The sequence below is a fragment of the Schistocerca cancellata genome, chromosome 12 (assembly GCF_023864275.1).
Source record: "Schistocerca cancellata isolate TAMUIC-IGC-003103 chromosome 12, iqSchCanc2.1, whole genome shotgun sequence".
NCBI classification, from domain to species: Eukaryota; Metazoa; Arthropoda; class Insecta; order Orthoptera; family Acrididae; genus Schistocerca; species Schistocerca cancellata.
The window spans coordinates 55751681-55764707 of NC_064637.1; the positions used below are offsets into that span (position 1 = coordinate 55751681).

Genomic DNA, 13027 nt, shown 5'->3' on the forward strand with positions numbered 1-13027 from the left:
ATTTTTCTAACGTAATGAAAAAATTTCATCCCCTATTACACTCCCTTGGAGGTTGAATTGCCAGAAACAATAAAAAGTATTTTTTTTTTTCTTTTTGGTAACTGAGAAGTCAAATACAAATTGTCAAAGACGTAGCCTTAAAAATCCTTTAGTAGTTCTTTAGTAATTAATTATTTTCAAAAAACTTTCACCCACTATTTTACCTCCCAGTGGTTGAATTTCCAGAAAAACATTTTTTGCTTTCTGTCTAAGAAACCAAATACCAATTTTCGTAGTTCTAGCTTCAAAGTTCCCTTAACACTGGTGTATTTTAAAAAAGCCTTTCATCCCTTATTTCAATCCCTTAGGAGTGGAACTTCAAACAATCCCTTCTTAAATGATGCCTACAGTATAAGACCCATACCCTCACCAAACTTACGGCTTCTGTCCTTAGAGATATGGGCTGAGCGATGATGTGTCAGTCAGTCGGGACATCATGTTTTATATATAGATATTTAGAGAAGTAATTGGAGAACAGGAAGAAATAATTGGAGCACTTCAAAGTTCTATGTTTGCTTTAAACAAAAATATACTACTCCTTGCAAATGTGTGTTTTTTTATGTACTATGCAATGTCCTTCAGAAACGCATGCATGCCCGAAGATCACTGCATATTACACTGAAAAACACAAGACACTGCAAAAGGTATTACAAGCCTAGACAGGCCACTACAATAATAATAAATGCATATCCCTGCACAGGAAACACAGCAATTGAGCGAGTGCAGGATGTAGACTCTCAGTGACCCTGCAGGTGTCCTCGAGTAGCCAAAGTGTAATGCGACTGCTCACATAAACCAGGATATCTAGGTTCGAGTCCGAGTGCGGCACAAATTCTCATTTGTTACTAATAAATTGTGCTGCTGCAATCTAATCACATTCACAATTCCAACCACATTTCTTCCAAAATATACACTGCTTGGAAGGAGAAGTACACATCTTGTAAAAGAATGTATACATCTCTCCACTGCTACAAGATCACAATAAAGAATGCAGTGCAAACCAAACAGATCTGTTGATTCAGTCTACGAAGTGTACCTACCCCGTACTTCACATACTGTTCCATACATCCATCTCCGTTACTGCTACATTAAATTACTATCTAATTGGTAAAAGTAAAATAAAACTATCAAAATAGAAGGCAACTGATTACAATTTTTTTGTTAACCAAAGAAATGTTTTATAAATGGAAGCCTCACTTCTTAATTTGGTTTATTTCATTTTACAATGTGACTTGGTGTTGTACCCAACATGATTTTATTCAAACGGCAAGCTTTCCAATAGGCTAATACCTACCTAACTTTAAAAGGTTTGTTAGTAAAATCTATCATGGGCAGTACTGGGAAACAATGACAGCATAATTGCTGATTTGTACAGTCAGTAATATAACAGTGTTTCCATTTGAAATGCTGAAGAAATATTTACAGTAACAACAAACTACACATATTAGGTGAATTTTGGGAGAAAAACTCTTCATTTGCAGGATCAAATGCACGCAAACATAATAGCAACAACAATATTATGGGAAGGACATACAGCTATTCACTGTAAAGATGACACACTGAGTTGCAGACAGGCATGATGAGAAGTCTACCATATATAAGCTTTCGGCAAAAATCTTTTTCAGAAAAGAAAAATGCACACATTCGCAAAAACAAACACACTTCACATACATGACTGCTACTTTCGGCCACTCCAGCCAGACTGCAAAAGATACACACTGAATGGGAAGAGCTCAGAGTGGGCTGGGGAAGGAGGAGGGATAATAGCGTACAGGTGGGAGAAGAGGAATCGGCACTGCCTGGCATTCATCCCTTTCACACCAAAAAATCCCTCCCATACAGCGTAGCCACCGGGGACTGCGTATCTGCAGTGATGGGAGCTCTCTTGTGCAATATGCTGAAGGTCTCACAGAGACCTTCACAGACAGGCACTATCCCCCCTCACCTAGTCCACAAACAGATTTCCCGTGCTGTAACCTCACACATCCACATCCTTTGCCAGAACTTTGATTATCTATCATTAGGGGCATCCTACGCAAGATTCTTCCCACCCCTCCTAAAATAGTGTTTCTTTGCCCATCCGACCTCCACAGTATCCTAGCCTATCCATGTGCCACTACCGATCCTAACCCCTTACCACGGGGATCATATCCCTGTGGAAGACCCAGTGGCAAGACCTGACCAATCCACCTACCAGCACTTCCTGCAACGGTCCCTCTCTTAGCTCACATTTATCGCAAATCTCAAGCCAAGTGAAAACCCCCAACCAAATGGGAAAAAAAAAAATGTGCAGCTGACTCCTTCGTATAAGAAGGGTACAAGAACAGACCCACAAAATTACAGGCCAATGTCCTTAACATCAGTTGGCTGCAGAATTCTTGAACATATACTCAGTTTGAATACAATAAATTTTCTTGGGATCGAGAATCCTATGTCCATGAATGAGCACGGTATTGAAAGCATCCCTCATGTAAAACTCAGCTCGCCATTTTCTTACACAATATCTTGTGAACTATGGATGAAGGGCTAAAGATAGATTCCGGATTCCTAGATTTCCGGAAAGTTTTTGACACGGTGCCCCACTGCACATTGTTAACGAAAATACAACCATATGGAACAGGTTACTAGATATGCAAGACATATGGGTTAGGTTGCCAGATATCAGAGTGGCTTACATAATGGAAACCAGTACGTTGTCCTCAATGACGAGAGATCATCGGACACGAGAGTTACATCGGGAGTGATCCAGGCAACTGTGATAGGGCCGCTCTTATTCCCTAATCTGAAGGACAGGGCGAGCATCAATCTGCAGACGTTTGCCAACGATGCTGTGTTGTGCGGGAAAGGGTCACTGTTGACTAAGCACAGGAAGACACCAGATAACGTGCAGAGAATTTCTAGCTGGTGTCATGAATGGCAGCTTGCTCTAAATGTAGATAAATGTAAATTAATGCAGATGAGTAGGGAAATATCTGCAATGTTTGAATACATTAGAATTGTGGCACCCGACAGAGTAACCACGGTTGCCATGAGTTTCCCCAAGTGAAATTCTCTGATTTCCAGACAAGTTTTACCAGTTTTCCCTGACAAATTTTGAGATCTCAAGGATGAGTAGACATATAAGTTGACAAAAAAATGTAGGGACTTCTGTATTTCTAAACGCGTGAGCAAAAATCTTAAGTACTAACATCAACATCTTTTATAATGAACTGTTTTTAGATGGAGACAGAAAGCCAAATGGTATGTGTGTTCCATTGAGACCACTGCTGTTATTTTACTTCAAGAAAACAAAAGACATTTGGTGACAAAAATATGCATTTCCTTGGATTCACAAGACAGTTTTAAAATATCTTCACCGATTTCAGAAATAAGCTCAGAAAGAAGTGGCCCTCTGGAAAGAAGTATAAACCAACACTATAGGTGACCACCAATAAAATTTTGGTTCAATAACACTACTGGCCATTAAAATTGCTACACCAAGAAGAAATGCAGATGATAAACAGGTTCTCATTGGACAAATATATTACACTAGAACTAACATGAGATTACATTTTCATGCAATTTGGGTGCATAGATCCTGAAAAATCAGTACCCAGAACAACCACCTCTGGCCGTAATAACGGCCTTGATACGCCTGGGCTTTGAGTCGAACAGAGCTTGGATGGCGTGTGCAGGTACAGCTGCCCATGCTGCTTCAACATGATACCACAGTTCATCAAGAGTAGTGACGGGGGTATTTTGACGAGCCAGTTGCTCGGTCACCATTGACCAGACGTTTTCAAGTGGCGAGAGATCTGGAGAATGTGCTGGCTAGGGCAGCAGTCTAACATTTTCTGTATCCAGAAAGGCCTGTACAGGACCTGCAACATGCAGTCGTGCATTATCCTGTTGAAATTTAGGGTTTCGCAGGGATCGAATGAAGGGTAGAGTCACGGGTCGTAACACAACTGAAATGTAATCTCCACTGTTCAAAGTGTCATCGATGCGAACAAGAGGTGGCCGAGACGTGTAACCAATGGCACCCCATACCATCACGCTGGGTGATACGCCAGTATGGTGATGACGAATATCGCTTCCAATGTGCGTTCACCGCGATGTCGCCTAACACGGATGCAACCATCATGATGCTGTAAACAGAACCTGGATTCATCCGAAAAAAATGACGTTTTGCCATTCGTGCACCCAGGCTCGTCGTCGAGTACACCATCACAGGCACTTCTGTCTGTGATGCAGCGTCATGGGTAGCCGCAACCATGGTCTCCGAGCTGATAGTCCATGCTGCTGTAAACGTCGTCGAACTGTTCGTGCAGATGGTTGTTGTCTTGCAAACATCCCCATCTGTTGACTCAGGGATCGAGACGTGGCTGCACGATCCGTTACAGCCATGCGGATAAGATGCCCGTCATCTCGACTGCTAGTGATACGAGGCTGTTGCGATCCAGCACGGCGTTCCATATTACCCTCCTGAACCCACCGATTCCATATTCTGCTAACAGTCACTGGATCTCGATCAACGCGAGCAGCAATGTCGCGATATGATAAACTGCATTCCCGATAGGCTACAATCCGACCTTTATCAAAGTCAGAAACATAATGGTACGCAATTCTCCTCCTTGCGTAGGATGCCCCTAATGATAGATAATCAAAGTTCTGGCAAAGGATGTGGATGCTGTGGCATCACAGCAACGTTTCACCAGGAAACGCCGGTCAACTGCTGCTTGTGAATGAGAAATCGGTTGGAAACTTTCCTCATGTCAGCACGTTGCAGGTGTCGCCACCGACGCCAATCTTGTGTGAATGCTCTGAAAAGCTAATCATTTGCATATCACAGCATCTTCTTCCTGTCGGTTAAATTTCATTTCTGTAGCATGTCATCTTTGTGGTGTAGCAATTTTAATGGCCAGTAGTGTATGTTCATTATTGTCAGTTATTAGCCACTGTGCTATGTCTATTATTTAGAGGTATTGTGTGTCCACTTGCTTAGCTGAGTGATAACATGTTTGCCTAATACGCAGCAGGCCTGGGTTCGATTCCCACCCGGTTGGAGATTTGTGGCAAGACAGTCGCAATTCCTGAAATCCATCGCCCATGGCCTCTGGCCTGCCAAGGAGCAGTGCAGTCCTGCGTCCAGGGATAAACCACAAAACCTGATCGCATTACACCACACACAGACAGACCTGACGTGGACATATCAGTGAGACTAGATCCGATGGGCAGGGCCTGCATATTAGTGAGAAACGATGGGCTTCAGATCGGCAGGCCTGATCCGTTAAGAGATACTGGGAGAAATGGCCTATGGTTTTGACCCATTGCAAAAGCCCACTCATGTAGCCAGTCGTTCAAATGTTACAGACAACATGTTTATAAAATGAGACCACAGTGACCAATCCATGAAACAGATAACTTGCACAAATACTCTGAGAATCCACACTAATGAAGATAGGTAAAACTCACAGTAAGGATGATCACTGAGGTGCAGGCAGGCATGTAGGAAAGAAACACACTCTCACAGCTAAACTTTCGGCCCTAGCCTTTGTCAGAAAATGAGAGCGCACACACGTTCACACAATCACTCAGACAACTCATGCACACATGACTGCCGTCTCCAGCCTCTGTGTCAACAGTCAGAGGAAAAAAAAAAAAAAAAAAACCACACTCCTCGCCCCTCCCTGCCTCTCAATGGCAGCTGCTAGGCTAGCAGCAAGAATGGTGGCAGTACTTACTGCAAGCAGTAACAATATGGGAGCAGGGAAGCAGTGCACTTACTCAGCTGCACCCAGCCAGTGACTATGCACAATATCTCAGTAAACAAACCATTTCATCTACTGGGACAAAAAAGGTTCTTACAGTGTCTCCCCCCCCCCCCCCTTTCTTCCAAATTTATCTGATATTTCCGATTTCCCTGACATGTTTGAAATTCCCTGATTTCCAGAACTTGTGGCAACCCTGAGTAACGTCATTTATCAATTAAATATCTGGGTGTCATGATGCAAAGCGATATGAAATGGAACGAGCATATAAGGATGGTAGTAGGGACGGCAAATGGTCTACTTTGGTTTACTGGGAGAATTTTGTGAAAGTGTGGTTCTTCCACAAAGGAGGCCATATATAGAATGCTAATGGACTGCTTAAGTGTTTAGGATCCTCATCAGGTCAGATTAAACGAAGACATCAAAGCATTGAGAGGCTGACTGCTACTTTTGTTACTGGTAGGTCCAATTAACATGTGAGTATTAAAGAAATACTCCATGAACTCAACTGAAAATCTGTAGATGGAAGACGACTTTCTTTTTGTGGAACACTATTGAGAAAATTTCTAGAACTGGCATTTCATGCTCACTGTAGAAAAAAATCTACGGCTGTCAATGTACATTTCAGTAAGGACCACAAAGGTAAGATAAAATAAGAGACATTAGGGATCGTACAGAGGCACATGGACAGCAAACTCTCCCTTGCTCTGTTTATGAGTAGAACAGGAAAGGAAGTGACTACTACGGGTACAAGGTACCATCTGCCAAGCACCATATGGTGAAGTACGTATGCAGATGTAGATACTCTACCTGGCTTGTTAACAAAACAAAATAAGAACACCACTAACACACTCTTGTGGCCATTCTATCAGTCACAGACCACTGCAGCTCTTATCATCCACAAACGAGCCAATGGTGTTGACACTTGACATCTGACTACATCATCTGGGTGCCTCACTTTTTCCATCAGACAGTGTATATTTGGTATTAATTCAGGCCACACGGTCCCAGGTTTGAGTCCCCACCGGGTCAGGGATTTTCTCCATCTGGGGACTACATGTTTGTGTTGACCTTATCACTTCATCGTCATTAGGAAACTGGTGAGACTGGATAGTGAAAAGATTAGGAATTTGTACAGGCACCGTTAAGCAACTCGCAAACCAAATATCGTCGTCGTCTTCGTCAACGACATTATCAAGAACATCCTTTTGAGACCTCTTAAAAAAACAACTGCTTAACAATACATATAGTGAAGGTATGTTCCTTTGCCATTCTCTATACTCCTTTTTTCACAAAAAATAGTGAAATGCATGACTGTAAGCCTGGAACCAAACACAATCTCCACAAAGACCTAATGGGGTTAACATCAGTACAGGAAAGAGTTAGATACACAAGTATACGTGTAGTCAACAACCTACCACAGCACATGAAATGTCATGTAGAGAATGTAGCGGTGTTTGAGACCAATTCGGCAACTTTCTATGCCAATATTCATACTTAACTGAAGAGTATCATACCAGGAACTCTTAAATTTAATGTTTTAGTTTCACATATAATTAAAATAAGCAGTGTAAAGCTGCATTTTCATATGCGACTAAATTAATGCCACAGCAAGTGGTACAATGGCTGCTATTGCAGTGGTAACATGTGCAGCTGTTTCTATGTACTCCTGTCAAAATTCCAGTGGCACTGTTTATGAGATAAAACAATCCGAGATTTCTGGGACAGACAATAAAGCTATCATTGAGGTTATGGCATTAGAATCCAGCTAAGAGTCCAATAAATAGAAAAGAAACCATAACTGTTTCATCTCGAAGGATTTTGCACTGAAATAACACAGGGGCACCACGCACACACTTATAAAGGAAGTACCACTTATAAACAAAGATTCATTTGTTGAGCATTTTTGAAGAAAAAAAAAGTAAATTTCAAGTATTTGTCAAATTGTGTGCTGATCTCAATTAAAAAATACAACTCCTACTGTAGAAATGCAGTATTTGGTCAAGTGAAGCTAAAAGTGACACTCTGATGTTTCACTCCTGGTGATTATCTATCATCTCTCCATTTCACTTTTACATAAGTTCCCCAACATACTGTAATCATTGGTAGAGACTTTAATCATACAACAATAAACTGGGAAAATTACAGTTTTGTTAGTGGTGGGTGAGAGAGACATCCTGTGAAACATAACTCAATGCCTTCTCTGAAAATCACCTCGGACAGATAGTTTGGAACCCCACCCATGATGGAAATATACTGGATCTAATGGCAAGAATTGGACCTGAACTCTTTGAGGATGTCCATATCAAAACCAGTACCAGTGACCATGACATGGTTGTGGCAACAATGACCACCAAAGTACAAAGGACAACTTAAAGCAAAAAGCTTTATACATTCAGTAAACTAGACAAAAAATCAGTAATGTCATATCTCAAAAAGAGGAACTTGAAACTTCCAAGACATGAGCATGTATAGGAACTCTGGCTCAAGTTTAAAAGAACAGTTGGCCATGCAATGGACAGATACGTATCCAGTAGAACAGTTCATAATGGGAGGGAACCTCTATGGCATACAGTCACTAAAAAGAAACTACTAAAGAAACAGAGATTACTGCATAATAGATGCAAAACAAAGCATACAGCTATACATACAGAGATGCAGAATGAAACACGTTTGGCTGTCAAGAGATCAATACATGAAGCCTTCAATGACTACCATAGCAGAATACTGTCAAATGATCCTTCACAAAATCCAAAGAAATACTTGTTATATGTAACGGCTTTCAGTGGTGCCAAAGTTAGTGTCCAGTCCCTAGTGAATGAGACACGAATTTAAATTGGTGGTAGCAGACAAAAAGCTGAAATGCTTAACTCCATTTTCAAATTTTCATTTACAAAGGAAAACCCAGGACTGCCCCAATTTAATCCTTATATCATTGAGAAGATGAGTGAAATCAGTATTCATATCAGTGGTGTTGAGAAACAGTTGCAATCATTAAAACTCATCAAAGCTCCATGGCCCAGTGGAATCCCCATCAGATTCTATACTGTATTTGCTGTTGAGTTACGCCCTCTCCATCATAGGTCCCTCGGACAAAAAAAGTAAGTGCCCAATTCCTGTAAAAAGGCATAGGTCACATCCCCCTAAAAGAAACTACTGGTTTGTTGTAGAATATTAGAATATACTCTGAGATCAAACACAATGTGGTATCTCGAACAGAATGACATCCTCCATGTCAACCAGCATGGATTCTGAAAACAGTGATCATGTGAAACCCAACTCACACTTTCCTCACATAACATACTGAAAGCTTTGGATCAAAACAGGCAATTAGATGCAGTATTTCCTGATTTCTGAAATGCATTTGAGTCAGTACCACACCTATGCTTATTGTCAAAAGTATGATCATATGGGGTATAAAGTGAAATGTGTCATTGGATTAAGGACTTTTTGATAGGACGGACACAACATGTTATCTTGGATCATCAGATGTAAAAGTAAATTCAGGTATACCCCAGACAAGTGCGTTGGGACCCTTGCTGTTCATGTTGTATACTAACAACCTTGCGGACCTCAGATTTTTGCAGATGAAGCAGCTATCTATAAAGAAGCACTATCTGAAAGAAGCTGCATAAGTATTCAGTCAGAGCTTGATAAAATTTCAAAATGGCGCAAAGATTGGCAATCTGCTTTAAATGTTCAAAAATGTAAAATTTTGCACTTCACAAAATGAAAAAAACATAGTATCATATGACTATAATTGGAATCAACCAACTCATAAGTACGTAAGTGTAGCACTTCGTAGGGATATTAATGGGAAATGATCACATAGGTTCAGTTGTGGGTAAATCAGGTAGTATATGTCAGTTTATTGGGGAAGTGCAGTCAGTTTACAAAGAAAATTGCATACAAATCACTCGCGACCACTTCTAGAATATTGCTCAAGTGTGTGGGACCCATACCAAACAGGACTAATGGGGGATATTGAACATATACAGAGGAGGGCAGCATGAATACCCACAGGTAGGTTTGATCCATGGGAGAGAGTCACAGAGATGCTGAAGAAACTGAACTGGCAAACACTTTAAGATGCACATACACAGAGGTATTCAAACATCTTTCTTCCCAGGCTCCATATGTGAAAGAAATGGCAAGAAATCCTAATAGCTGGTACAATGGTAAGTACCCTCTGCCATGCACTTCATGATGGTTTGCAGAGTATGGACATAGATGTAGACATATATTATGATTCAAAAGCAGAATCTTGAAGTTCTTTGAGATGTGAATGTAAAATAAATTGTTCCAAATCATTACAACCTGTCATGCAAAATAATCCAGGGAACATGTAAACTAACCACCTAACTAGTTGTGTGGTGTGTTGGACACCATCCACAGTGAGCTGAAGACTCATTTAAATGCTAATATTTTAACTCTTGCACCCCACATCAATTTGTTAAATAAGACATCACAGGTATTGTAACCATAACTTTGAAGCTATACTTTGACCAACTGTGCTAAAAGACACTGTAACATATCTGATGGTTTAATATTCATGTTTATTTATTTAAAGTTACAACCAAGCTGAAATTATACTGCTACCAGATATTTGGTTACTTCCTTTCTCAAATTTTATGGACAAGTGTTCAACAAAAAGCAGAGTACAGTGGCGGTGGTTCAAAATTCAGCCACAAACTGGCAGCCGAATGAAACAATCGTGGAGAGGTTACATTATGTAGTCTCTTTAGCTAGCAGTAATCATGGAGATGTTATATCATGTAGTCTCTGTAGCTAGCAGGTGATACGTGCTGAAAAGTCGCATCACAAAGTTAAAGAAACTTCAAATATTAGTGGTACAATTCGAGTGACACCACAGGATTTTGCATGTTTCCACATGCACTTCAGTGACACCACCTGAATGATGATCAAATAGTGTCACTTTGGTTACATGTGGAAACCTGGACTAATACAATAATGTAAATGTCATTTCACTGCATTGCATTTAATCATGACTTCATTCCACATCTCACAGACCACTCTTTGTTGGATCCATGAAATACAACTACTGTAGTGTAACACAAACTGTGTAAAAATTGCTGTACATACCAATGAAAGAAACAGGCTTTACGTGACAAAACAAAAAAGGCTCCCATATAACATGCATACTTGGTATCATTCTGTCAACACAACCAAGGTTCAGATAAAATTTCAACATTAACAATGCCAAATGCTTAATTTCTAAAATGTCCAAAGCTGGGATGCACCTCATCAACCATACAACACTCCTTTGCCCCCAAGCTACAGATTTTTGAAACTTGTGACAAAACTTGCATTGAGAAATCATTTTTTTACACGGCACCATTATGAAGTTCAAGTTTTCATAACATAATTTCTCATAATCAAAACAATAAAACCACAAGATTTTATATAAACAACAGGTGATACCATCTGCCCATGCAGCAGTCTCACTTCACTCCCCAATTCTGCTCCATGCATACTGGCACAAACTGGCACTGTGGCAAATCATAGTTACATTTTGATTCAATCCCTTAACATACCGACCTTTATGTTTTTCAAATTATGTTCCAAAAAATAATATTGTCTAAATGGAAAACATCCTGTAAATACTGACATTTCATATGGACATATACTGATAGCTTTTAAAACTCAAAATAATTAGTTACAAATTTTGGAATATCACCAATGAGAAAATTCTGAATATACTTGTCCACTGTACTTTGACCAACAATCCTGAAACTTAATGTCCTTTTTAGTTTCTATGTAGCTTTACCCTAGGTAACACTTGTGGATTGCAAACATGCAAGGTTCACAGATGAATTTTACTTTAGGGCTACCTTATGCAGCACAAAAAGAAGCACTTTGGTGTTCATTCCCCAAATTTTGCATCAATCAAGGCAAAAAGAGAAACGTTTGAAGATTATTATTTACAGTTTGTTTAGTAAAAACAGCTTTAAATGACTGCACTCCTCAGAAGGTGAGGTGGGGGGTGGGAGGGGACACCTGTAAACTTATTTAGCCCAACAGCAAAACATTTACTTAAAAATAAAAAAAATTGTAAAAAGTAAGTTGCATGTAATTAAGTGTCGTGACAAATGAAAAAACCTTACTAGCGTTGACATCTACCAGTCACCAAAAATATGACAACCCTGTCTTAAAATCCACCCCTGCGGATACATAATATACTGTGTGCGATTGACGTACTTAACAAACTAAAATAAAACTTACCAACTCTTCGATGACAACTTTCGAATGTGCAGAGCTCAATTGATCCTTTACTTCCTCCTCCACATCTCCAGGTTTAGCTTCAGGAACAACATTTTCCTTCAACGTTTCATCTTGGGGTCGATAGCTTCGGAATTTCGGCCTATAACAAGTTCACGTATGGGGGTTTACTACAGCAAGTACAAGAGCATCTCTTCACCTCTCTGTAAACAGATATATGAAACAGTAAACTACGAACTTTACTATAAAGCAACTGAAATTTTGCCATGACAGAAATTAATGATAGCACATGAACAGTACCTTCCGTTATAGGTCATTTAGTTGCACTTACTTTGGAAGGACAGAAACTGATTCCGATTTTTCTTCTGACGCTGTACCATCCTTCACTTCTTCATGTTTCCTCTTCAATTGCTTTAACCTTTCTTTCCTTTTCAGTGCTTCTGCTTCCATACACCCCACTTTGTCCTCCTGCTCCATAACTGGGAAAGTAAAGTTCGCATTCACAATATTATTTATTGTTTACATGCCTCATATTCCTTCCGCCACAGACATTAGCTACAACGGTTACTTTTATCCATAGACTACAGGTAACTATAGTCTGTGTTGATCTCTTTCTCCACAGCCTAGAATAAAATCCCTCCTTTTCTGACGTTAGCTTGTCCCAAGCACATTTACTAACAGCTTACTAGCATCTATTTGTCCCTGCAAGTTTAATAACACTGAATTCTGGAGGGGCTTCAGTATTAAGTGTCACCAATATCACATATTGTACCGAGAACGCAGGATTCAAAGTTGTACACATATTCTGTAAGCTTAATGGCGTACTACAGCACATATGAAATGTTAGTTAAGTAGCTCTTGTCCTCTGTAGAGACACTGAATTTAAATTTGTCTCCAATTAGTTTATTCCCATCAGGAAGTAGTCGAAAAATCAATCACCTTCTCATCGAAGTAATTTTCTTATATAGTATTCTTTGGATTGGAGTAAGTAACATAAC

At 40.0% G+C, this 13027-nt stretch overlaps 1 protein-coding gene across 1 annotated transcript in view; it reads right to left on the reverse strand.

Moving 5' to 3' along the window:
- The window catches only part of LOC126109634 (coiled-coil domain-containing protein 12), a 29196-nt gene extending 16269 nt beyond the window's left edge, over positions 1 to 12927 (reverse strand). The window contains exons 1-2 of the mRNA XM_049914679.1: positions 12361 to 12927; positions 12033 to 12171 (exon numbers count right to left, since the gene is read on the reverse strand). Coding sequence (XP_049770636.1) covers positions 12033 to 12171; positions 12361 to 12506 — 285 coding nt within the window. The 5' untranslated portion in view covers positions 12507 to 12927. The remainder of the gene's footprint in view (positions 1 to 12032; positions 12172 to 12360) is intronic.
- Positions 12928 to 13027: the final 100 nt, after the last annotated feature.